At 45.9% G+C, this 24,789-nt stretch overlaps 1 protein-coding gene across 3 annotated transcripts in view; it reads right to left on the bottom strand.

The window, feature by feature from the left end:
- LOC129337981 (mitogen-activated protein kinase kinase kinase 3-like) overlaps nucleotides 1-24,789 on the bottom strand; it is a 138,238-nt gene that overhangs the window by 46,348 nt on the left and 67,101 nt on the right. For 2 of the 3 annotated variants that reach the window (XM_054992013.1, XM_054992014.1), the window contains exons 3-4: nucleotides 22,770-22,898; nucleotides 1,931-2,040 (exon numbers count right to left, since the gene is read on the bottom strand). In XM_054992013.1, the coding sequence (XP_054847988.1) occupies nucleotides 1,931-2,040; nucleotides 22,770-22,863 (204 nt within the window). In that variant the 5' untranslated portion in view covers nucleotides 22,864-22,898. The remainder of the gene's footprint in view (nucleotides 1-1,930; nucleotides 2,041-22,769; nucleotides 22,899-24,789) is intronic. The other variant, XM_054992015.1, reaches the window with a different exon arrangement.

The following is a 24,789-nucleotide window of genomic DNA, read 5'->3' as shown; positions in this document are numbered from 1 at the left end:
AGTACTAAAACATCCAGTGCTTGTAAGCACACTTTGACATAAAGCGGCATGTTTCTTTTGCATAGCTATCCCACCCCTTAAGCATACTGAGTAACTCCCACCAGTACGGTTCCTTACAAAGCTATAGTTTTATTTTTAAGAAAATGAAACAACAAAAGCTATGTTTGGAGCCTAAGATATTAGACAACTCATCAACGTTCACGAAAGCATCTAAAAACGTCTATAACCAATCATTTCTAACATTTCTGCATCTTTTCTACTCTTTAAAAAAAAAAAGCTCCCCCAATGGAAAATGCATAGATGTCTGGGTTGTTTTCTACCCTGGCTACTTTTTGTTTATCAAAAGTAAACTGTGTTAACTAGCTGTACTTTGGGGACATTGTACGGGGGACAATGTACTAAGAGGACAGAGTTGTACTGCCACTTTTCCATGCATTCTGCTAAAAACAGTACAATGAGGGAAACTAGTTTACACCGAGGGGTATTTCCAAGATTTTGGATAAACAACTTTGAAAAAGATCCTCTGACTGAGAATCTCGGAGACCCCGTTGCCAGTCTGAGTAGACAATACTGACTTTGATAAACCCTGTGGCCATTTCCACACACGTTGAATAATGCACTTTCAATGCACTTTCGCAATCCTTTTAAAGTGGATTTTTTGTTCCACACATGGAAAATCAGTTTCAAATGTTCACTAAAGAGTATTGAAAGTGGATTATCTAACGTGTGTGGAAGCAGCCAGAGTGTGATTCAGAATAAGGTAGCTTCATTGATTTTCTCCTGAAAGCACCTTCCACAACACACACAAACACACATACAATCATTCTCTCAACAAACACACTTTTGAGAACAAGGTATAATGTCTGTTTTTGTCCAAATACAATCCAAAAGGGGTGGAAAACCACAAGTGTAGGATGACAAAAGAGTCAATAAATAATCCAAAAAATTGGGAATCAAATGAAAATATATAATCATACTATACGGAGTAAGAAATACTCATCAATTTCAATGGGAAACTTCAAATACGATAAACGTGGTAAACAATAATGATCAAGTAACGCAAAATAATTTTTGTTAGGAAGACATCCAACAGGTAAGTGTACAATATAACTGGTGCGGCAGAGAATTTCAATCAGGAAGACATCTGTACGGTAAGCTTCCACAATACCATGCAAGCAGGGAAGTACTATACATTCATATTCATGTCCTTTAAGTTATAATTCTTTTTGTTTTCTTGCAGGTGGTGCCAGTGGTTTTGGGACGCCAAAGGCAGAAACCCTTTTCACATGTGGTGCTAACCCGAGCATGGTCTCCAAGACACCCTAACTGTCTGATAGTTGGTGCATCACAATTAGAGATGGGCACTAACCAAAATACGAACCAAAATTAAGCACGAACCAGGCCAGTTCGTGGTTCATGAACCGTGGTTCGGCAGAGCCCATTTCTGATGAACCGCCATGAACTGTAGGCCAGTTCGTTTGGTTCGTTTTTTGGTTTTGACTGCAGGCAGCCTAGTGCCAATCAATCAGTTTCCTAGACAACAGGGGATGGACTTCCTGCAGACCTTCTGCTGACCTGGAAGAGATGATTTTCTGACCCAGATGTGATGGTTTCACAAACCGAACAAACCAGTTTGTGAACCTGGGGTAGGTTCATGAAAGTTCATGGTTCGTGAAATTTCATGAACCACGAACCACATGCTTCAGTTTTTTTCCGGTTCGTGCCCATCTCTAATCACAATATGGTGTCTCAAGCAAGTGAGTCAAGTGGCACATGGCAGAAAAAGGACCTCACACATCACTGCAAATTGACGCTGGAAAAAAACAAAACCTTCCTGCACAATCTGGGACCAAGAACAACTTTCAAGGGTTTTCAAGTTCCACATCATATGTCCGAACCCCATGAAAGGAAACACCCACATAAAACTCACCTGTTTGCTGGAATGGATGTGGCTTTTGTTCCTGTGGCTGTCCAAGAGGCCTCCACATTTGCCCAGGGCCGCCAAATCCTTCATAATAGAGTTGAGTGCTTCCTCTTCGTCTGGAAAAGAAAGAAATTCTAGTGATTAGCTCCTGAAGAATCATGCCCAGGTTAATAAGAAGAGAGTGGGCAAAGGGACAATGTTTCAAAAAGGAGCAGTAGCAAGAATCATCATTATCAGCAGAAAGGACGACAAGTTGTCCTAGGGTAGGCATGTTGATCAGGACACAGAGGGAAGGTGTGTGAACACAGGACTGTTGAGAACACAACTGTTGAGAACACGGGATTGTTGAGGACACAGAGGACACGACTGTTGAGAACACAGGATTATTGAGAACACAGGACTGTTGAGAACATGGGATTGTTGAGACCCAGCACATGCAAGATTCCTGTCACTCCACTCAGATCCAACCAAAACATTATATGAAAACAAATCATTTGCCCAGCTCTGCAAGATCCCAGGGTGACCAAGACCCATGGAACTTTGTCCATCTGAGCCCTGCCTCTTAGTAGCCCTTCATGGATGCAGAAGATTCTGGAGAAACCTCCAAGGAACTCCAAGGATGCAACCTTGAATTCCATGGTGTAGTGTTTAGAGTGCTGGACTAGGATCTAGAAGACCCAGGTTCCAATCCCCACTCTGCCACAGAAGCTTGCTGGGTGGCCTTGGGCCAATTTCTTTCTCATTCTAACCTACCTCACAGGGTTGTTGTGAGGATAACACAGAAGAGAGTCGAAAGATGTAAGTTGCTTTGGGTCCAGATCAGAGAGAATGGTGGGGCATAAATTAAGTAAGCAAGTAAGAAAGTAAAAGATAGAAAAAAGGTGTTAGATATTTTCTTGTATAACCTGCACCACTTCTATCTGTTACATCTTTCTCTCACTCTTCATCCAAGGCATTCAAGGTTAGGGATAAGTGATCCTCCCACCTCAATGTTATCCACAGGACAACCCTGTGAAGTAGGCTGGGTTGAGTGATAGAAACTGGTCCAAGATTTCCCAGCTTCACAGATGACTTAGGATTGGAAGTGAAGTGTTCCTTGTCCAACACTCTACTCGATACATCACACTGTCTCTTTTCTATGTGATCAGTACATTTAACAGCAGCAGCAGCAACAACAACATATCCTCACAGCAATCACCCTGTGAGGTGGGTGGGGCTGAGAGAGCTCCGAGAGAGCTGTGACTGACCCAAGGTCATCCAGCTGGCTTCAAACGGAGGAGTGGGGAATCAAACCTGGCTCTCCAGATGAGAGTCCTGCTGCTGTTAACTACTACACCAAACTGGTTCTCAAAGTCTGTTATTATTATCCCCACAACAATCACCCTGTGAGGTGGGTGGGGCTGAGAGAGCTCCGAGAGAGCTGTGACTGACCCAAGGTCACCCAGCTGGCTTCAAGCGGAGGAGTGGGGAATCAACCTGGCTCTCCAGATGAGAGTCCTGCCGCTCTTAACCACTACACCAAACTGGCTCTCAGCAAAGAGGAATCAACAAAAATCACATCCCCCTTCTGATAGCAGAAATTTTCTGCTCGATCCAACTCAGGGCAGGTAGTAGTGTTCAAAGGCACTAGAATCTCATCCTAAAAAATTATTTGACGACAAAATTCAGGTTCTGCAACTGGAATTAGAAGTGTGCAATTAAATAAATGTATTTAATCAGAATGCTTCTCACTATTTGTTTTTTACTACCTTTGCAGCTGTTGGATGGTTTATGGTTTTTAACTGTATTTTGTACTTAGTATAGTATCATAATTTTATATTGCATTTATTGCTATTGTATTTTAACAATGTTGTTACCTGCCCTGAGCCTGCTTGTGGGGAGGGTGGGTTAGAAATTCAATAAATTAAATTAAATTATTTACACATGACTTGTTATTCAAATGGTTTTTAATGCCATTTATTATTGCAAATTTTCTAATTATCTGTTTAGGAAATCTACACATGTAGATTTTATGCAAGTTGAGTTGCTATTGTAAGATTCAAATCAGATATTGGAACACTCTAAAAATAGCTCTTAAAATTATGTGAGAGGGCAACAATGGAGTAAATGACGTGTAATTGCATACTGGGGCAAAGAAGTCCAAACTTTAAATTTATGTGGATAGGGGCTGAAATGGTGGGGATTACAGATGTGTGAATCGGGTTTCTGATTCGGGTAAAACAATCAAATCGGGCCTGATTTGCAAAGATTTAGGATTTCTGGATCAGGCCCAGCACTCTGGGCCCAATTTGGAAACCCCGAATCTAAGCTTCCCAAAGCGATTTGTATCACGTTGGGAAGCTTCAGGACATGGGGTTTTAAATGCCCCTTTCTGTCCCTCTGTGCAGCTGCAGGGAAAGGGGCATTTAAACCGCAGATCAGCTGCTTGGCGGGGAAATTCCTGCCAAGCAGCTGATCCGCACCGACAGCTGCAGCAAAAAGGCCCTTTAAACTCCATCTGGGTTGCAGGGGGATTCCCCCTGCAACCCAGATGGAGTTTAAAGGGCCCGCTGCAAACCCTGCCAAGCAGCTGATCTGCGCCGGCAGGATTTGACCTTCTCCCCCTCCCATTGGGTAAAATAAGCAGCGGGGAAGTAGTTTGTCATTGTGCTCCAAATCTTTACGGAGCACACCGAAGCGGGTCAAACAAGGGATTTCTGAAGCAGCTTGCTGCTTCGGGAATCCCTTATTTCCGTCCCTTTTTTCTGCTTTGGGTTTCTCCTAGTGTACACCAGGAAAGAGATCTCACAGTCACAGCATTTGTATAATTTGATGAAAATATCAACACAGTGGTAAAAAGGTCAAACCCTATGCTAGGGATTATTAGTGGCATTGAAAACAAAATTACCAGTATCATCATGCCCTTCACCTATGGTATAACCACATTTATGTACAGATCCGGTTGCTGCATCTCAAAAAGGATACTATGGGTTAAGGAAACTAGATAAAGAGCTTTCTCTCCCTCTCTGATAATGCTCGGACTCATGTGCATACAATGTGCAGTAGATTCAGGGACAGGTGAAAGGAAGCCATGTTTCATTTCCAGAGCCATTAACTTGTGGGGTTTGCTGCCAAAGGATATAGTGATGACAACTAGGTTTAGTTTGTTTTAAACAAATTCAGGACAGGCTTATCAAGGGTCATTAGCCACAGTGATGAAATGAAACCTCCATGTTCAGAGGCAGCCATCTGAATAACAATGTGGGGTTGGAGGGAGCAACATGCTCACCCCCCCCCATGCCCGTCTTGGGGGGAGGAATCTTTGGCCACTTTGTGAATAACAACACTGTGCTTAAATACTGCCCTTTTGGACAGATTAGTGCCCACTCAGAGCGGAGAACAAAGTTAGTGTTATCATTATTTCCACAGCAGAGCTGGGACCAAGAGGAGAGGCTACTTGCTGAGCTCATGGCAATGGTGGGATTCGAACCAGCAGAATGCTGATTCTCAGCCCAACCACCCAACCATTATGCTACAGGATGCGAGACTACATAGACCGCAGGTTTGATCCAGCAGGGCTGCTTTTATGTTCATTTTCTTGGGGAGGTGGGGAATAGCAAAAGAGAGGAATTTCTGGCGGTGTGAAGCAGGGGGACTCCATACAAACCAGGATCGCTTCCCTTCAGTTACCACCATGGGGCAGTGAAGTCTTGTTATTATACAGATGAGCAGTAGAGACTCCCTCCTCCTCTTTCTCTGAAGGGACCTTCGGCAGCCTCGATTGTGAAAACTAGCTAAGCCATCAAACACAGTTTTTGTGGTTTGCCATTGCCTCTCTCAGCAGAGTAACCCCAGCCTCCTTGGTGGTCTCCTATCCATGTACTGACTGGGCCAACTCTGTTTAACTTCCGAGATCTGAAGAGATCAAGCTATACCATGCTGCCATTCCTTCTGATTGTTATTTAGGGTTGTGCAAATTGGGGGGTAAACTCTCAGGTTAGTTAAAAAAAAATCTAAAATTGTAAAGCAATAATAAAGGGAGCTAACAGTACAATTCCAAGCAGAGTTACGCTCTCGTGAATTCAATGAACGTAGAAAGGTGCAACTCTGCCAAAGAGAGTAAGATTCGAGTCCGATAGCACCTTAAAGACTAACAAGATTTCCAGGATATAATCTTTTGAGGGTCAAGCTCACTTTGTCAGATATCTGATACCTGACTAAGGGAGCTTGACTCAACAGTATATACCCTTTAAGTCTTATTGATCTTTAAAGTGCTACTGGACTCAAAGTATGCTTTCCTATTGTGTACCTTCCGGATCTATCTGTTAGCCAGTTTGGTGTAGTGGTTAAGAGTGACGGGACTCTAATCTGGAGAACCGGGTTTGATTCCCCACTCCTCCACTTGAAGCCAGCTGGGTGACCTTGGGTCAGTCACAGCTCTTCCAGAACTCTCTCAGCCCCACCCACCTCACAGGGTGATTGTTGTAGGGATAATAACAACATACTTTGTAAACCGCTCTGAGTGGGCATTAAGTTGTCCTGAACGGCGGTGTATAAATCGAATGCAGGGGCCATTTTGTAGAAAAAGAGCTGGAGGAACTCATTAGCACAACTCATTAGCATATGCCATGCCCCTTGCCATCACTGGAAGTGTGTCATTAGCATAACTGATTTCCATATGCCACACTCCCTGACATCACCTATCCTGGCTGTTTTGGACCCAATCCTGGCCATTCAGGGCAGAAATTGGGCCCAAAATGGCAAAAAGGGGGCTGAAAATGGCTGAAAAGGGGTCCAAAATGGTCAGGATCGGGCCGCTGCTGAGTGGGAGAGTGATCCACCACCCATCAGAGGCCTGATCCGGGCCATTTCAGCCCCCATCCAGGACGAAACGGGCCCAAAAACGGCTGAGAGTCAGGTGGGCGGGGCCACCTGACGTGACCTCTATGGGGAATTACCAGAACTGTGTTCCTGTGCCTTCCCCCTCAAAATGAGCCCTGATCGAATGTTATCATTATTATTATTCCAGGGCAGCCCGAGCCCAGCACATGGGATGGTTTAAAAACGAGATTGTTCCCCTAACGACGACCATCACTAACGACCAGGGCAAGGAGGAAACAATCACTGTGCTTCAGGACAAAGGGATCCGACCAGGCACCACGCTGGAAGGGCTGGCCAAGCTGAAGCCCGCCTTCAAGGAGAACGGAGCCCTGTGAGAGCCCGTAGGGCAGGAGGTGAAACCGTGGGAGCGTTTGGCTAAATAAGGGGCTGTTTGAGCTCTCTGTCCATGTTTTGTTTCTCAAGTTCTGCAAACTGGTGAAACAGATGCCAGTTGGGGGGGGGGGGTCGTGGGGAGGGGACACAATACATTCTCAGGGAACTTAACTAGAAGTGTTGTGGGGATAATAATAACATACTTTGTAAATCACTCTTGAGTGGGTGTTAAGTTGTCTTGAAGGGCGGTATATAAATTAAATGTTATTATCAGTGCTTTTTTTCTGGGGAGACGCAGGGGGACGCATACCCCTAAACATTTTGTGAATCTAAAGGGAAAAAGTAAAGATTTTAAAATGTTGGAATTCCCGCTAAACCAACTCCAGCTGAGAGTACCCCTAAACATTTTTTTAGAAAAAAAGCACTGGTTATTATTGTTATGTTATTATTAAGGAGGGCAGTATAAATCCCCCCCCCAAGGCCTTCACTGCGACATTGGCACTTGCGCATTCTGCTAGCTTTGCAGTACACACCAAGGCACCAGCCTGCACTTTCAGTACAGGGTCTGTGTGGGGCAGAGGTGATCGAGACAAACTCCCCTCTGTCTGGAGATCAGGGGGCGGGGCCACCAGCCATGTGACCATTTTCGCCAAGGGCGATTTAAACTTTAAAAATCTCCCCCTTTGTTCCAGCTGACCCAAAGTAACATCATTGTGTGGTCCACCACCTCTTTTCCCAGAAAAAAAGCCCTGCACAAAGGTATGTCTGAAAGAAAAGCGTTCTCTTATATGGAGTCATCTCTTTGGTTCATTGAGCCCGGTAGCATGTGCTCTAACCGGCAGCAGCTCTCCGGGGTATCCAGCAGAGACTGGCCCCACCTCTGCTGCCTGAAAAATTTGGTAAAAAAATGTCAACCAGAGACTGAACCTGGAACTGTTTATATAGACCGTATGTTGTCTGCCACTCAACCGTGCCTTCTGCCCAAAGCGATTCAAATTCTGCCAAGTAAGTCAAAAGCAATTCTGCTGCTAAAAGATATAACAAATTAAAACAGTCTCATTATCTGCTTATTCTGGGTATTTCTGATTTCAAAATTTAAGTTTGCAAGCAGGCAGTGGCACGGCCTTCAGGCCTAAGTGAACTGCCAAAGTGAGATTATATAGCTGTAGCTTTCGATGAGAAATAAAGAGCTCTAAAGGGCACCAAAGCCCGACCTATGAGCCACTGTGGCACAGAAGTTAGAGTGCTCAGCTAGGATTTGGGAGACTCCATGGTCAAATCCCCATTCTGCTATGGAAGCTTGCTGGGCCAGTCACGCACCTACCTTGCAGGGTTGTTATGAAGATAAAATGGAGGCAAATGAGGTTAAGTCGCTTTGGGTTCCCAATGGACAGAAAGGCAAGGTCTAAATGAAGTAAGTAAATAAGTACCTCTTAACTCCTTGGCCATCCCTCCTGAATGTCTGAGAGATCTGCAGCTACCACTCATAAGGACTAGAAACCTTAGATTTTCAGGCTGCAGAATTTTGTAGCCGCTGCCAAAGCCAACACGTGCAATAATCCCAAAACTGAGCATCAGCCCAAACCCCTCTCAATTGACTGTTCTGCTGATATAAGCAAGATGGATTGTGTGGATGAGGCCAAATCCGAAAAGGTGAAGACAAACCGGACATTTAAAGAAAACCCATGAAAATTCTTCACAGGCATTATGAATTCAGCTTCCCAAGCCACGGAGTCTGTGAGAGAGTCTACGCAGTTCAATTCTAGCTGAGCCACTAGTTTTGCCCTCCACATACTTCTTAACAGGTTGCCTGCTTTTTAAAAACAATTCATACCAAGTGCCGCATCTGTGTTTATGCACAGTGCTTCATTTTAGAAAAAACAGGGAGAAAACTGCAAAACTACTTCATGAATTTGAGGAGCAGGAAGTAAGTGACATCACGAGCGTTAGCCAATAAGTGCTGTCCACATCCAGTTCTTACAGGAAACTTGTAGAACCGTCTTTTTTCCCTTCGTCCAGAGCATGACCTTGGAGACAAAGAAATGCATTTGTGTATTGAAAATAATGAGGCATTTCCAATCTGGCTCCACTGCTTTACAGCATCTATCTTCACCGGAAGTCCTTAACCCTTTCTCTTTTAAACCTCTTATCCATCTTCACTGATCCGCAAATGCACGAATCCATGCTATGTTCCATCATTGATCCTGCAAGATGAACATAGTAAGCAAGATTTTTAAAAAGACAATTACTCCAGGCTGCGTCAGATGTACGAAAGGTCCATTTTCCCCAGCAGTGTGAGGGAAACACTAGGGAACTCCAAAACGTGGAACTGTTTCAGGGGGCTCCTTTCTCCCAAACTCGGAAAACAAAACCAGGCGGCGGGAGGCCTCTGCAGACAGTTTCAGAGTATATGCGTACGTGCATGCGTCTTTTACATTACAAGAAACCTTGTTTGTTAAGCCTCCTCAGGGGGTGGAGGAATATGCAGCCCCTACATCGCAAAAGGCAGGTGCAGCCTAGATCAAGAGAGCAGCTTCACTTCTCAAAAAGCTGTCATCCACTCAGCCCTGTTTACAAACGGTCTTGCTTGCGTAGGAAATGATGCTTTCCAGCTAGTATCAACCAGCACTCTTGGGAACCGCCCCCCCCAGAAAGGTTTCCTTGGAAGGGCGGGGTGCTGCGTCCAAGCAGCCAGCCGAATCGAAGCCCCAAAGGAGAAACGCTGATTGTCGGCTGGCTACCAAGTGTGAGCGTTGCTCCTGCCAAGAATCACCCTGCAGGTCACGCTTTGTGCATTTGCCTCAAGACATCTTGGGGGGCGGGGGGGGGGGGGGAGCAGACGAGTTCTTTTGCTTAACTGTAAAAGTTCCTGGCAGGCCACAGGCGGCCAACAAGTTGAGCCCCAGAGCCGCCGGTATTGCTTTAAGGGCTGCTCATGTCATATCTTGCTAGCAGCAACTCGCCTGTCATCTCTTCCTCTAATGCTGTCGGACGGCTCACAGCTTGCTCCTGGGCTGTTTTTAATGACCCAATTCACTCCTGCTAGGTTTTAAGGGCCTCTTCCATGGGAGGAGCCCTCCTTGGGCCAGAAGGCTTCGGCTGAGTAGAGTGGAAGGATACAAACCAGGTTTCTAGCTCAGAGAGACTGGAGCAACCTTCATGAAACAGTAAGGGGAGCAACGGGTCCCACTAGATAGATGAGGGAGAGAAAGCTGCAGAAAATTTAACTAGGCACATAGTTCGAGAATCCAGAAAAATGCTCGGTCAGGAACTTGGAGGGGGTGCGTTGGTGTCACATAACAGCATGGGCTCTCAGGGGCACGTACACTCCATGTATTGAGCATCTCCACATTTAATTAGTTTTTAAAAGCTAGCATAGGGGCACACGCTGGATTCTTTCCACCCGGTGCTTGCTGGTCTTGCTGATCAGAGCGATGGTGACTTATTTTTACTTGTGGCATTACGTCAGGCACAAGGGGAAGTTTGGCCAGGAGTTTCTGGAGTTCGAGTTCTGCCCCAACAGTGAACTCAGATGTGCGGACAACAGCCATTATAAAAATGATGTGGTGATCAGGAAAGAGGCATATGTACACAAGAGTGTGATGGAAGACCTCAAGCGGTTAATTGATGACAGTGAAATTTAAAAAGATGGTGCATTATAGCCACCACCTGACAGCTGGTCAGCAGGAGCTTGAGATGGTCATTGGTGATGAACATGTATCGTTTACCACATCAAAAATCGGTTCTTTCGTTGATGTAAATCAGTCCAAGGATCCAGAAGGTCTAAGAATGTTTTACTACCTTGTCCAGTGTCGTCTCCAGTCTTACTGAATTGCACTTCAAATTTAAGCTAATTTAAATTGTGTGGCTGCCCTCACCTGGATAGCCCAGGTGAGCCTGATCTCATCAGATCTCAGAAGCTAAGCAGGGTCGGTCTTGGTTAGTAATTGGATGGGAGACCCCCAGCGAAGACCAGGGTTGCAGAGGCAGGCAATGGCAAACCACCTCTGTTAGTCTCTTGCCATGAAAACCCCACCAGGGGTCGTCTTAAGTCAACTCATGTGGTTAAGTCTGTACTTAACTTGTAGGTGTTAACCTACAAAGCCCTACGCGGACTGGGACCGACGTATCTGAGCGACCGTCTCTCACCATATGAGCCCCAGAGGACTCTCCGGTCTGGTGGAAAACATCTTTTAAGTGTCCCTGGCCCTAGGGAGGCCAGCCTGGCGTCGACCAGGGCCAGGGCCTTTTCGGTCCTGGCCCCGGCCTGGTGGAATGCTCTGTCTTGCGAGACAAGGGCCCGGCAAGATTTGCTTGCATTTCGCTGGGCCTGTAAGACAGAGTTATTCCACCAGGCATATGGCTGACGCTGGGCGGTGCCCCCCCCTCGTGAAGGGGGGGTTAAACCATTGCCCCTATGCGAACACAGATGCATGTATGAACCGCTGCGCAGTATGAACCGTAATATTTAATGCTTTTAAATGTTTTTAAATGTATTATTTAATGCTTTTAAATGTTTTAATAGTGGGTGATGTTTGTATTTTGTTATCCGCCCTGAGCCTGCGAAAGCGGGGAGGGCGGAATATAAATATAATAAATTAAATTAAATTAAATTACTGTCACTCCCTATTTCTTCTATTAAATGCCTTTCATGTAAAAAAAAAAGCTAGCCATGATCTAGGAAGTCCTCAGTTCTAACCTAGCCTCTTCGCTGGGGTCACCAGTTGGCCTTAGACAAGTCACTCTCTGTCAGCCCGTCTGCAATATAATCCTCCCTGTCCTACATTCCAGGGGTGTTGTAAAAAGCAAGAGAACGTGTGCCCACAGCGCTATATAAATGCTAAGTGCTATCATGCTAACCCTTTTGGAAAGTTAGGTAGACGTCCTTTAACATAAATCGATAAAACGCAAGCCCTTGTGGCTGCAAAATTCAGACTGAAAAACGGCTGGTGAAATCTCAAAAGCCACAGCAGGCTTTCTAGCAGCTAGAGAGCGAGACTCTTGGACAAGCAAAGCACTTTATTTTCACACAGCCTTTGGCTTCTTTTAAGAAGGGCAAATGTATCTAAGGGAGAATAAAAGATTACAGCATTATTGAAACCAGGTCTGCTTACAGGCTGTCCAATGTGTGGCTGGGCTGTGCCACTTGCAACTGTGCACGGGCGCTCACAGCACTGAATGCTACATACAAAACCTTAGCAAATGAGCATGCAAGAGGAGGCAAAGCTGGGACTGTTTTCACTGCTCACAAGGGCTGCTATGAGTGTCTGCACTACAGAAGGGTCACTGAACCTCTGCTCACTGCTGTGCCAAAACATTATGGAGCAATTCCCCTTTTCCTCATTTTGTGCATCGGGGAAAAAAATCCTTCAATGTTGCACGTGTGCAAATATGGCCCGCCCAGAGAACAAATCAAGGGCTATCTTCCAGGAAGGGAAAGACTGACGAGATCTTGCACAAAGTATGCAGTCAGCATCAAGAACAATGGAGTGTTGGTTCAGTGAGTGGGCGGGGGTTCCCTCTCTGGTGCGCCCAGCAGCCCTGCCTTCTGGCTTCAGTCCCATAGAAAGACTTGGGCTTCTCTGCCCTGAGTTACTGAGGGCAGGTAAAGCTGTCAAAACTCAGCTGAGCTAGAAGTGCTCTACCTGGCCGATGCTGATTGAAAGCCAGTTACATGCATAAACGCTAACATGTTTTTCTATGCGTTCTCCAAGGCCATTCGCATCTCTAGCCATCATCTTCTCTAGTTTTATGCCCCCTCCTTTTAAAATTCTGATTTCCAAAATAAGAGGTTCCAGGGAGAGCCATAATTGCCTTTTGTTAACCTATACTGAAGAATGTTATGAACATTTTAAAATATTTTTAAAGGAAATTGTACATATCAGCCTGGGTTTCTGCAGAAGGAAGAATGGCAAGGCATACACCTGATCCAGATAGGTCCTGATACCACGAGCCATTATCTTGTGGATTGCAGTGAAGACCCATTCTAGCTGCTAGTTGGAATATCCAAACACTGGAACCCCTTAAGCAGACTTCTGCAAAGAGAGGTTTCAGGGCATCCCAGCCACTGGCACCTTCTATCCAACTCCAGTACACCCACAAAGAAGGCAGAAAGGGAAGCTTGCATCAAGAAATCAGATGATAAAAAGCTGCTTTTTCCTGGCCCAGAATTTAGGTTACTTTGACATGGGTTTTTTCTCCTCCTTTTTAAGTATGTAGACTATACACCGTGCTGGTTTATGTCTGTATTTGTATAGCCTGGGTGCCGGTTGGGGTCAGGCAGCGAACAGTTCTCCCAGAAAGTGGTGAGAGAATGAGCAGAAGCCAAGGCGGCAAACACTGAGAGTGGAAATCCAGAAATCGAGCACGGGGATCCCGGCAGATGCCAACGAGCAAAAAGCAACCTCGGGATTGCTCACACCAGAAGGAAAGTACAGGGCATTGACTCACTTCCAGTTTTGGAGCCTCTCTGGGGGAAGATAATCAAACATGGTTTGAGGAGGGGATTTTTTGAGGAAGAGCCGGCAAACAGGGGAAGGCTTAAGCCCTCTTTGCCACCCACCAATTCAGAACCAGATAAGACCAAAGGTTCACCACCCTACATGACTGCCAGTTTCATTCAGCTCAGGAATTCCTCTCTTCCCTGTAATTTTACTGCGACTGACACATTCTGCTATGATCGGCACCACCTTTTTTTCTATTGTGTAGTTTTTCTATATCCTTGGGATGACCTGGCAAGAAGTTACCAGCTAAAACACCTTGATCTCCTTTCATTCCCCAACCACCCCGATATAAGTGACATTCTCTTCTTACTTTCAGATTCGGTTGTGACTGAGCTTCTCCTTTTAAGCAATTCTTGAGAATTTTCTTTCCCCCCTTCTTCCCCGTCTCATATTCATCTGCCTCTTTTATTTGTTGTTTTTACCGCTGCCTCCCCCCAAAAGAAATGCAAGGGTTTACAAAATCTGAGTTTAATAAAATGCTACCCTATTATTGCAAACGTGAACCATCTGTGTTTTTTCAAGTAACGCCCCCCTCCTTTCCCCTGCGCACTATGTTTGGCTGGCCCTGGTTGCAAACCTTATTTCAGATCTGTTACATAATCAGTATTGCTGATATCATGTCCCTCTTTATTCAGGGATGGGAGATCAACGGCGGAAACAAATTAAAGATGAGAAAAGAAGCCCCGTTTTTTATCTATTTGGGAATAAATCTTAGGAGATGCTCTTTTTCTTAGATGCACAGGGTCCAGAATTTAGTATAAGCAAAGAGTGACTTGGGACAGGAAACAAGGAGCCGTTGTTGAATAATGCCCGGACCTCGTAACCTTTTCACTTCAGCATCAGCCTTCCACTCTCTGCTTTATCCTCTAAACCACAAACACTACAGCAGCACTACTAATCGGCCTCCAACTGATCCAGCTGGCTGGCTACAGCCACAGACCTAGTTCTGCCAATACCCTTCTCCTGGCCAGATCTTGTATAGCACCACTTATGTTCCAGAGGCGCAAAAAAAATCACTAGAAAAATTTGCATTTCTAGTTCGACGTCACGTTTGCAAACAGGACGAGAAAACAGCTACGAGAAACGCGGTCACACCAGACCACCTAAGCAGCTCAGCTGTCCAATGAGGGGGAATTAGGAAGAGATGAAGGAATAATTTAGCAACGTTCAGATGGTCTAGACAGCCATGTTATTGTTGGCTTTGCTAATAGGCTATTAGTTAGCAGAGATCTGCAATATGTTCCAAGGATCTGCTTCCATCAACAATGGGGGCGGGGGAAGCTATGTCTAGAGCGATTTAGAGTTTAAACAAACACACACATATGCATGATTACACACATGTGTGTGCGTGAAATTATGTATGCACGTATATGATATATAATACATCCTACATACAACGAGACCACCTATGAGCTTTGTATTATCCTGAGGGCTGTAGTTTCAGGTGGGTAGCCATGTAGGTCTACAGTAAAACAGCAAGATTTGAGTCCAAATACAAAGAAGAAATCTGAAGAAGTTTTCACCAAGATCAAGATAATCCAAACGATGGTATTCCCCATTACTATGTATGAAAGTGAATATTGGACAATGAAGAAAGCTGACAGGAAGAAATTTGATTCATTTGAAATGGGGTGCAGGAGGAGAGTTTTGAGGATACCATGGACAACCAAAAAAGAAATAAGTGGGTTCTCCATCAAACTGAGCCTGAATTCTCCCTAGAAGAAAAAAATGACAAAACCGAGGCTATCGTACTTTGGTCACATCATGAAAAGACAAGACTCTCTGGTAAAGATAATAATGCTGGGGAAAGTAGAAGGCCGTAGGAAAAGAGGAAGACCAAAAAAGAAATGGCTTGACTCAATAAGAGAAGCCACGTCCTCCAGGTTGCAGGATCTGAGCAAGTCTGTTAATGATAGGATGTTTTGCAGGACTTTCATTCATAGGGTTGACTCACCATAGGTCAGCAGTAACTTGATGACACATAACGCACACACAATCTGATCTATGTTGTCTAACATCAGTCCTAGAATTGTTGGTAATCTGTTTCAGCGTTTCTTCAACTCTGTATTGGATTTTTGCTACTGTTACATCTTTGTAAACTTGAATTTATTTACCTTGTGCATTGTTTATTAAAATGTCCTTGATGTTGATGGTACTAATCTCACACTATGTAATCTGACTTGAGTCTCAGGGCCAAGCTACACATGATGAATGACACTTGAACGGCAAGTGTATTTCTCCCTGCTCACTTGCCCTCCACTCAATCCACTTGCCGTTCAAGTGTCATTCGTCATGTGTAGCTTGGCCCTCAGTGAGAAAGGCAGACTATAAATGACATAAATAAATATCTCCTAAAAAACAAAGGCACAGAAACTCCTGAGGAATACTCATGTGTGATTTGAAATAAAGAAGATAGCCCTCCTTGCCCATTCCCAAATGGAGCCCGTTGTGTCTTGGGGAGTGAGGTAATTTTAGGTGGGTAGCCATGTTGGTCTGTAGTAGAACAACAGGATTCTTCATCATCATCATCATCATCATCATCATCATCATCATCATCATCATCATCATCATCATCATCATCAGGGCTTTTTTTCAGGGGGAATGGAGTTCCAGAACCTCTTGAAAATGGTCACATGGCTGGTGGCCCCGCCCCCTGATCTCCGGACAGAGGGGAGTTGAGAATGACCTCCGCGCCGCAATCTCAACTCCCCTCTGCCTGGAGATCAGGGGGCGGGGCCACCAGCCATGTGACCCTTTTCTCCGAGGGCAACCCACTGAGTTCCACCTCCTCTTTTCCCAGAAGAAAAGCCCTGATCATCATCATCATTTTTCTTACAGTACCAAGACCAATATACAAAAATTATGTTACCAAACCACTTATCAATAAAAAGAAAAACCGTCAGTTTTTTAAAAGCTTTTAAAATACATTTCACGCCGTTTAAAAATTAATGTACAGAATCTGGCTACTTGCCATGTGATCACGTGGTTTTTATCAGCTAAGAGCCAGCAGAGCTTTGCTTTATTTGTAATTATATGACTGGGAATCCTATCTAATAGTGGGGTAATCATTTTTAAACCAATCTCTCCATAGAATGGGCAACTGAAGAACATGTGCTCTGCAGACTCTACCTCTCTCAAAGGGCATAGACATAGCCTTTCTGCACAGGGGATTTTGTTGTACCTACCCTCAACAACTACTGATAGAAAAGCAGAACACCTGGCCAAAGAAAATGCCCTTCTGAAATTATTTACTTCCACAGAGGCCAGATACTTGGCTGGCTCAAGAGTACCTTTATCATTTATCAACATCCCCATTTTAGATGCGCTAGAGATGTCAGATTGGCGCTCTATGGCTGCTTCCACACACGTTGGATAATCCACTTTCAATACTCTTTAGTGAACATTTGAAACTGATTTTCCATGTGTGGAACAAAAAATCCACTTCAAAAGGATTGCGAAAGTGCATTGAAAGTGCATTATTCAACGTGTGTGGAAACGGCCTGTGTCTTCTTTGTTTAATTAACCCTTTGGCTCGTTCAGCCCCCTGAGTTAGGAGCACCTGAGGAGAGAAACCTGTTTTTGTAATATACCTATACACCGCCTTAAGCCAGCTGGATTTAAATTCGTCATGGAGAATCAGCGGGGAGCAAACCTTGAGGATAGAAAAAAGCTTTCGGCCACATATGAATGGACCGGATACCCACCCTAGCTTCAAGCCTCCGGTCTCCAGACTCCAGCCGAATCCAGGCATTAGATACACCCTTGGGAACTTGTAGCACAGCTCTCAAAAATCTGGACTGAACAACAGGATTGGAGTCCAGTGGTACCTTAGAGACTAACAAGATTTTCAGGGTGTGCTTGGGAGGGGGGGGCACGTAACTGGGGGGGGGGACTCCCTGCTCTCTAATCTCTACTGGGCGGCATCACTGGATGATCTGAGCAAGACCTGGAGGCGTGGAAAGACGGCGTGTCTCTGCAGCCAAAGCACACAGAGACATATTGCCCGCTCCCCCCACTTGGTCCACAATATACGGGCCTGATACCTGTGTTCCCCTGCCATCACAATGGATATTACTAGCTATAACAAAGCGGGAAGGAGCCCCGAGAGAAAAAAAACAGGACCTTTGCAGTCCTGCATACATTGTGAGGGTAAAAAAACATTCCCTCTAATAAGAAAATATTTGGAGAGCTGTTTTTCCTGGATTCTCTCTCCCCTCTCGCTCTCAGATGCTGCTAAGCAAAAACGGGGATTTCCTTCCTTCTTTCCCAGACTTGCTTTCCCTATTGCTTATTGCTACAGTAAAACCTCAAACCCGAGGGTTCAAGGAGTAAATCTGTTACCACGGCAACAGTGCTGGCTGTCTATAAATATAAAGTACAAAGAGGGGACCCGCAAGGACTTCCAAGGGATAGCTTGTTTTCTTCTCCTCGAGTGTCTTCTCTTTACCTGCGAGCCCCAATAGCTTCCCCCTTTTTTTGATTTCTACTCTCCTTCTCACCCACCAGAAAGCCTACCTTTAGCTAAAACCTCCCTGCCCCCAGCCCTTCCTCCTTTTTCTCCCCTGGCAGCCTCTACACAGGAAAACTATGGCCCAGTTGTGCATCGCTGGTTGTTGGTTGAACATTGGGGAATCTGCACTTTCCCCTGTATTCCCCTCCCCACCCTATTTACCTCCTCCTGGCAACCTCCATATCCTCGAAAGCCAAAGCTCTCGCAAATGCAGTAGAAATACAAATATATTCAATGCACGAAGAACTCGATGTTGTACATGAATCCGGCATCAAAATAGAGGTAAATACAATGTATCAAAAATATCTAGTGTTTCATATAATCAGGGGTCATTTCGTAGAACAAGAGCTGGAGGAACTCATTAGCACAGCTCATTAGCATAACTCATTAGAATATGCCACGCCCCTTGACATCACCAGAAGTGTGTTGTTAGCATAACTGACTTGCATATGCCACACCCCCTGACATCACCTATCCTGGCTGTTTTGGACCCAATCCTGGCCATTCAGGGCCGAAATTGGCAAAAAGGGGCTGAAAATGGCCGAAAAAGGGCCCAAAATGGTCAGGATCGGGTTGCTGCTGAGTGGGAGAGTGATCCACCACCCATCAGAGGCCCAATCTGGGCCATTTCGGCCCCAATCCAAGCTGAAACGGGCCCAGAATGGCCGAGAGTCAGGTGGGTGGGGCCACCTGACATGTGACCTCTTTGGGGAACTGCCAGAACTGCGTTTCTGTGCGTTCCCCCTCAAAATGAGCCCTACATATAATCAATTAATCATATAACTTTCAAACAAGTCTGGCCATTAATGGAAAATATAGTCTGTGCAAGTGTCATGGGCTGGGCCCACCCAAGCTGGTAGTCCAAGCTCTAACACAAAGCCAAGGAGTGTTCGTCACAAGCCAGGTCCAGTCCGTAGTCAGAGCACAAGGTAAACGCCAGGGGTGTGTCCAGGATCCGAAAGCCAAGCCAAGTCCAGTCCGTAGGTCAGAGCACGAGGGTATCAAGTCAAGGTGCAGGCAAGAGCAAGGCGCAAGGTACCAGGAAGTGGTTGCAGGTAATCGACACGTTGCTTCCACACCTGGCAGTCACTCCAGACTGGCTTTTATAGCCAGGCGTGGTTTTCAGCCAGCTGCTGGGGCTCCATCCTGATGCTACTCATCGTCGCTCTCCAGCAGCTGGCGTTGGCTCAGGAGACGAGCACTGCGCCGTCTCTCCTGCAGTTCCAGTCTCTGGCGCTGTCTGTGGCGCTCTCTAGGCGTGGGCGAACCTGGGGGGGTGGAGGCCCCTGGCTGTGTTGCATCTGTAGCCTGGGATGTCCCTGGCTGAGCTTCCCCCGTGGTATTGGGGCCAGAGGCTGCTGGTGTCTCAGCTGCTGGCTGTAAGCTCTGATCGGCCAGCAGCTGTTGCTCCTGATTGCCGGCTTCTGCTGAGTCAGGGCTAGGGCTGGCTACACAGAACTCCTCTTATCCTGAAGAGTCCTGGTTGGCTACACGAGGTTCCTCTCCTCCTGAGGAGACCTCGCCCTCAGACTGGGCCATGACACCAAATTTCAATAAACGTTCCTTATTGCTCTAGCCCGTGGTTTTCAAATTCCTAAAAGGCCACTGGAGGAAACGAGGAATGCTCCGTGAATCGAAGTTTCCTCTTCCAGTCCACCAGTCTCCGTGTGGCAATAATGGTTCCAGGCTTGCCCGACAAACTGCTAGCTCAAGTTTGTTTCATATACGCACACGCGCAAGCTCTTTCAAAAAGACTAATGTACCAACACGTTTCAAACACTGGACATATTCCTTTTGCTTTCCGATGGTTGTTATTTCCGGAAATAACTTACACGGACTATATTTTCCATTAATGGCCGGACTTGTTTGAAAGTTATATGATAAAGTGATTATATGAAATACTGTAGATATTTTTGATACATTGTATTTACCTCTTTTTTGATGTTGGATTCATGTACAACATAGAGTTCTTCATGCATTGAATATATTTGTATTTATACAGTATTTATGAGAGCTCTGGATTTGGTTCTTGTTTCAGCTGCTCTCCCTTTAAGAAGCCTCTTTGTGTAGTATCCTCACCTTTCTCTACTTCCTTCTCTCTTTCCCACCCATCCGCCTACCTTTTATCTGTCCCCCCCTATCCCCAGTCTTCAGGTATATATTATTATTTATTTGCTTTGTTTATACCCCAACCTTTCTCCACAATGTGGACCCAAAGCAGCTTCTATCATTCTTCTCTCCTCTAACTGATCTGCACAACAACCCTGTAAGGTAGGTAAGGCTGAGAATGTGTAAGTGGCCCAAGGTCACCCGGTGAGTTTCCTCAGCAGAGTGGTGATTCAAACCTGGGACTCCCAGATCCTAATCTGAAACTCTAACCATTACACCACCCTGGCCTTCGTGCGATTGCTGCTGTTGAACAGTAGGGAACAGCTGAACTTGAGTGAGGCATGCTATTTGCATGGTAACAATTTCTGACAAGTCCTCCCTCAAGGACCAAAACAGCCCTGGAAAGAGCCCTAAGCACCACCACCCCGTGCACTTTTTACTTACAGAAACCAAGGCTTGAAGGCTAGCAATACTGTTGTGGTTGCCTCGCAATAGCTACAACAGTCACTGACACGGCATTCATTTCTTAAAGCTACAAGTGCCCTACAAGATATTCAAAAGCACGTCATTTATGACACCTATAAACTGGCACTCAGTTTACAGATCCTTTATATATCATCCTTTTATAATACAGCAGATGTCTAACATCACAATGTTAAACAGAGTTACACCCTTCTAAGTCCATTGAAGGGAACAGGCTTAGATAGCTATAGCTTTGCTCAGTTTGCACTGTGATGCAATGTAAAATGACACATTTCTGTTGACAAATTAAGGAATGTTTATGATTCAATCCTATGCACAGTTGAAGTGAATGAGCTTAGACTGGTATGACTGTATTACACTGCTAGCGCATGAATATTTTGCCCTTAATCTAGTAAAAATAACTTTTCATATTACCCACATCCTGAAATATGTTGTTTGGAGTATGCTGGAGATGATATGAAGTAAATGAATATAAAAAAATTCCTACTGCAGTAACACACAAGGAGAAAAATTCTGCCCCCTCCTCAAATGTGCCCACAACTCTTAACACTATTAATTATAATTTGCTTTCAGCAGTCAGTCAACTGAAACCTATTGATGAGTACCAACTAAACCAATTAAAGCCCAAAGGCCTATGTTTCTCTATACTTATTAATTCTCAATATCATTTTAAAGGCTTTGCTAGATGTGCCTTGATTGGGGTTCAGAAAAAGATGCACCGAGAAAGTGTTCTGACACATCACAGATACACAACGGCATTGATTGCCATATCCCGGCTTCGTTTATAATGTTGGCAGAGCGAGGCTGTGGGAAGCAGCATAGGTTTACGGCTTCTTTGATGGGCTTATGACCTTGCGCACGGCGGCAGTGGCTGCTAACTCGGATAACTTGCACTGATGTTCCTATTAAACTTGAAAGTGCCACCCACATGGCGATCAAAAAGCCACCCACATGCCGCTAAAAATAACACACTCATTCCTTACAAAGCTGATCTGGTCAAGATCTTTACAGCCCAGACGAGCCTAAAATCTTTTGAGGAGGGTAAAAATGGAGATGGAAGCTCATTCACTTTCTATTAATATCTAGAATTTAGCCCTCTTTCAGCCTAATTGAATAACCAGATGCAAAGAAGAATGATATTCCTGTAGTTAGGAATTTTGGAAACTGTAGATGGCTAATGCAAGAGTAAAGAAGGTTGTGCCTGCTAAAACTCCCTCTTTTGCTCAGCTCTAAAAAGTACGGTTGCCCTGTCCTCTATTGCAATTGGTCACTCTCATCCTATATGTTACACAAATATCAAACAAAAGAATTCACAGATTTTAGATACAGACTATGGGTGGAAATACATGTTACTAAGTGCCTAGGGATACTCAAGTGCAGGATTGTATGTGTAGTCCTCAATTCACATGCAGACTGTTCTTGCTCAGCGCACATGAATGCTGCTTTTATGGGGGCTCCCTTTGTGTGACTGCATCTGCAAGTGAGTCCAGAGGGCAGAGGGCCAGTTCAACTCTGTTTTTGCTGTGAGAACAAGTACTGTAGGCTCCTTTGACTAGCCAAGTTGCATTTCTTTAACGTGTGAGTAACAATAAAGATCTGCATTTCAATTAATGGATGTGGGAGGCGGGGGAAACTGGGATACTTTTAGAGGAACTGATATTGAAAACATGAATGTATTCATACAGAGCAAACTGAAGTGTGGCTATGAGAACAAGTGCATGGAAGTTGGAGGGAGGACTCGTGAAATAAGGTTCACTTGAGCGTCCCTAGGTAAAATGTCTTGTGTAGAGAGACCTGATGTCAAGAGATTTAACAGGATGTCATTTCTGAGCAGTTAGTGTAGTAATGGCCTTCAAACCCATGGACCTAGGCAGCATAAACCAGGTTTGTGAACAGCATTTAGTCACCTAAGGCAAGTAAAAATAATCTCCAGGCAACCAGCAAAAACATTCTTTATGTATTGAAAAAAGGTGCTGTCCAGAGGCAGCCGCTGCAGCTGAGCCTCAGACAAGTGACAGCCTGCCTCCCCCCACATGAGCGCACTTACCGGGGGGAGCACAGACCGGGCAAGGACGGAGACCCTGTGACGGCGGTGGAGGACCAAGACGAGGAGACGAACGCCACACAGCATGGCCAGCCATCGGGGTTCCCGCAGCGGCGGCAACCTGTCAAACAGCTGAGAGGTGGGGAAGGTGAGGCGGCACGGCGCAGCTCCCGAGCGCCCCGAGGAGCAGCAGGCCAGAGCCATGCTGCCCGGGCCGAAGCCAACCCCACCCAGGCCCAGGGCGCAGGGCCCACGCTCAGGCATGCCCCCGCTGAACCAGAGGCGGGCAGCGATTGGGCAACAGAGAGGGAGGCCCAGGCGAGCCCACCAGGGAGGGGAGGACGGCTTAGCGGAGAGAGTGGGTGAACCCTGGTAGGCAGCATAGGCAAGGGTGTGGCCTGAGCATGTCGCCACACCTGGTTCCGGTGGTGGGCCTTACCTTGGGGGCAGGCGCTTGGGAGCGGGGGTGGAGCTAGGAATAGAGGGAGGTATAAAGGAGGGCTCTAAAACCCCATCCAGGGAGGATAGACGGAGGGAATCCGTCTCTGATGTGAAGAGACCACTCCTCTGAGGTGCTCGTGGGACAGATAGGCAAAGGGGCTAGTCCCAGGACACCCATTCTGAGGACAGTGGGGAGGAGCCCTCGCTGGCCCTCAGGACGCTTGTGACTGCAGCGTGGGCAGGGGGCTGGGGCTAGGAAAGGGGGCGGACCCACTCAAACAGGGGCCAGGATGGCCACCTCACCGCCGACGGCGCTAGGGGTCCCGCCCGACCATGACAGGTGCCAAAAATGGCAAATAGTATGTCTGTGGACAAGTCAGTTAGTCATGGGCTAGGGCCCCTGTAGATAAGATGAGCGATTATGGAAAGACACTCAGAAACACAGACCACCTGGGCCCCTTTTGACTCTGCCGTCCTCCAAAAACCATTCCGCATTTTCAGGTTTCTTGGAGCAATAAATATACATCTGTTACTCATTAGAGCACATATCTGCCCTCAACATTTTGGTTAGATGGGTATCTCATTTTTTCCTTGGCACAGTAAAATATAACTGGGAAAGTTCCCTTACGAGTTGCTGTAGGAACTGTGGTTGTACTATATAATGGCACACAATAAATATTTTCTCTGATGCAATTAGCGGTGAGCGTTACAGGTCCAATATCCTACATGTCTGCACTCGGATGCTTGAAGATTGCTTAGTTCAGCCCATGTCCTGTTAGGTTATTACGAACAGAGAGCTGATTCTTTGACAAGCAGTTCAATAGTTCATCAGTCTGACCACGGATGTTTGGTAGGTTATGTCGCTGTATTCCTTCAGCGCAGCATAACTGGCTTTCCATGCACGCGCATTCTCCCAGAGCCCAACTGAGTTCTACTACTGCCCTCTTCCCGGATCTTTCCTGCATAACTTCTCTGCTCAGCAAGAAAACGTTTAATCAGACAATTAGATCGCTCACAACTCATACATATCAGTCATCCGTGAATGCTGTATTTCAATAAAAATCCTATCCTTTGGAGTTCCTCTAAGTAGTTCTTAGTGACAAAAATGACCACCACTCAGCAGTACCTTTGCACATGTGAATTTTTCAGAAAGTATGATGCAAACTAGCGCAGCAGGCATTTGCGACTGCTCAACATGAACCCAACAGACCGAGTGATTGGCTCACATCAAGATTGCCACCTTCAAATATAATCCGCCAGTCGATCGTGTTCGCAGCAAAATTTGTGACATCCTTAGCTTGCATCTATCTTCTTGTGAATTTTTGGGAGCTGTTACCAGGGCTGGCGCCACCATTGAGGCGGTGAGGCGGGCGGCGCGGGCACTGAGGTGCTGAAGGGGGCGCTGGAGGGGTTGCTGGGGGCAGAAACATGCGTCACAGAGCAGGCCCGCAGCTGCTGCAGCCGGCCAGCCCCACGCCATCACCGCCGCCACTGCCACATGCCCCCAGCTGGGCGCAGCAGCCACAGGCCAGGCACGGCAGACATCTGGGGAGGCATACAGAGCGCGGGCAGCATCTGCGCG

The sequence above is a fragment of the Eublepharis macularius genome, chromosome 11 (genome assembly GCF_028583425.1).
Source record: "Eublepharis macularius isolate TG4126 chromosome 11, MPM_Emac_v1.0, whole genome shotgun sequence".
Classification (NCBI taxonomy): Eukaryota; Metazoa; Chordata; class Lepidosauria; order Squamata; family Eublepharidae; genus Eublepharis; species Eublepharis macularius.
The sequence above is the reverse complement of the archived record's forward strand: the minus strand, read 5'-3'. Positions and strand labels throughout refer to the sequence as shown.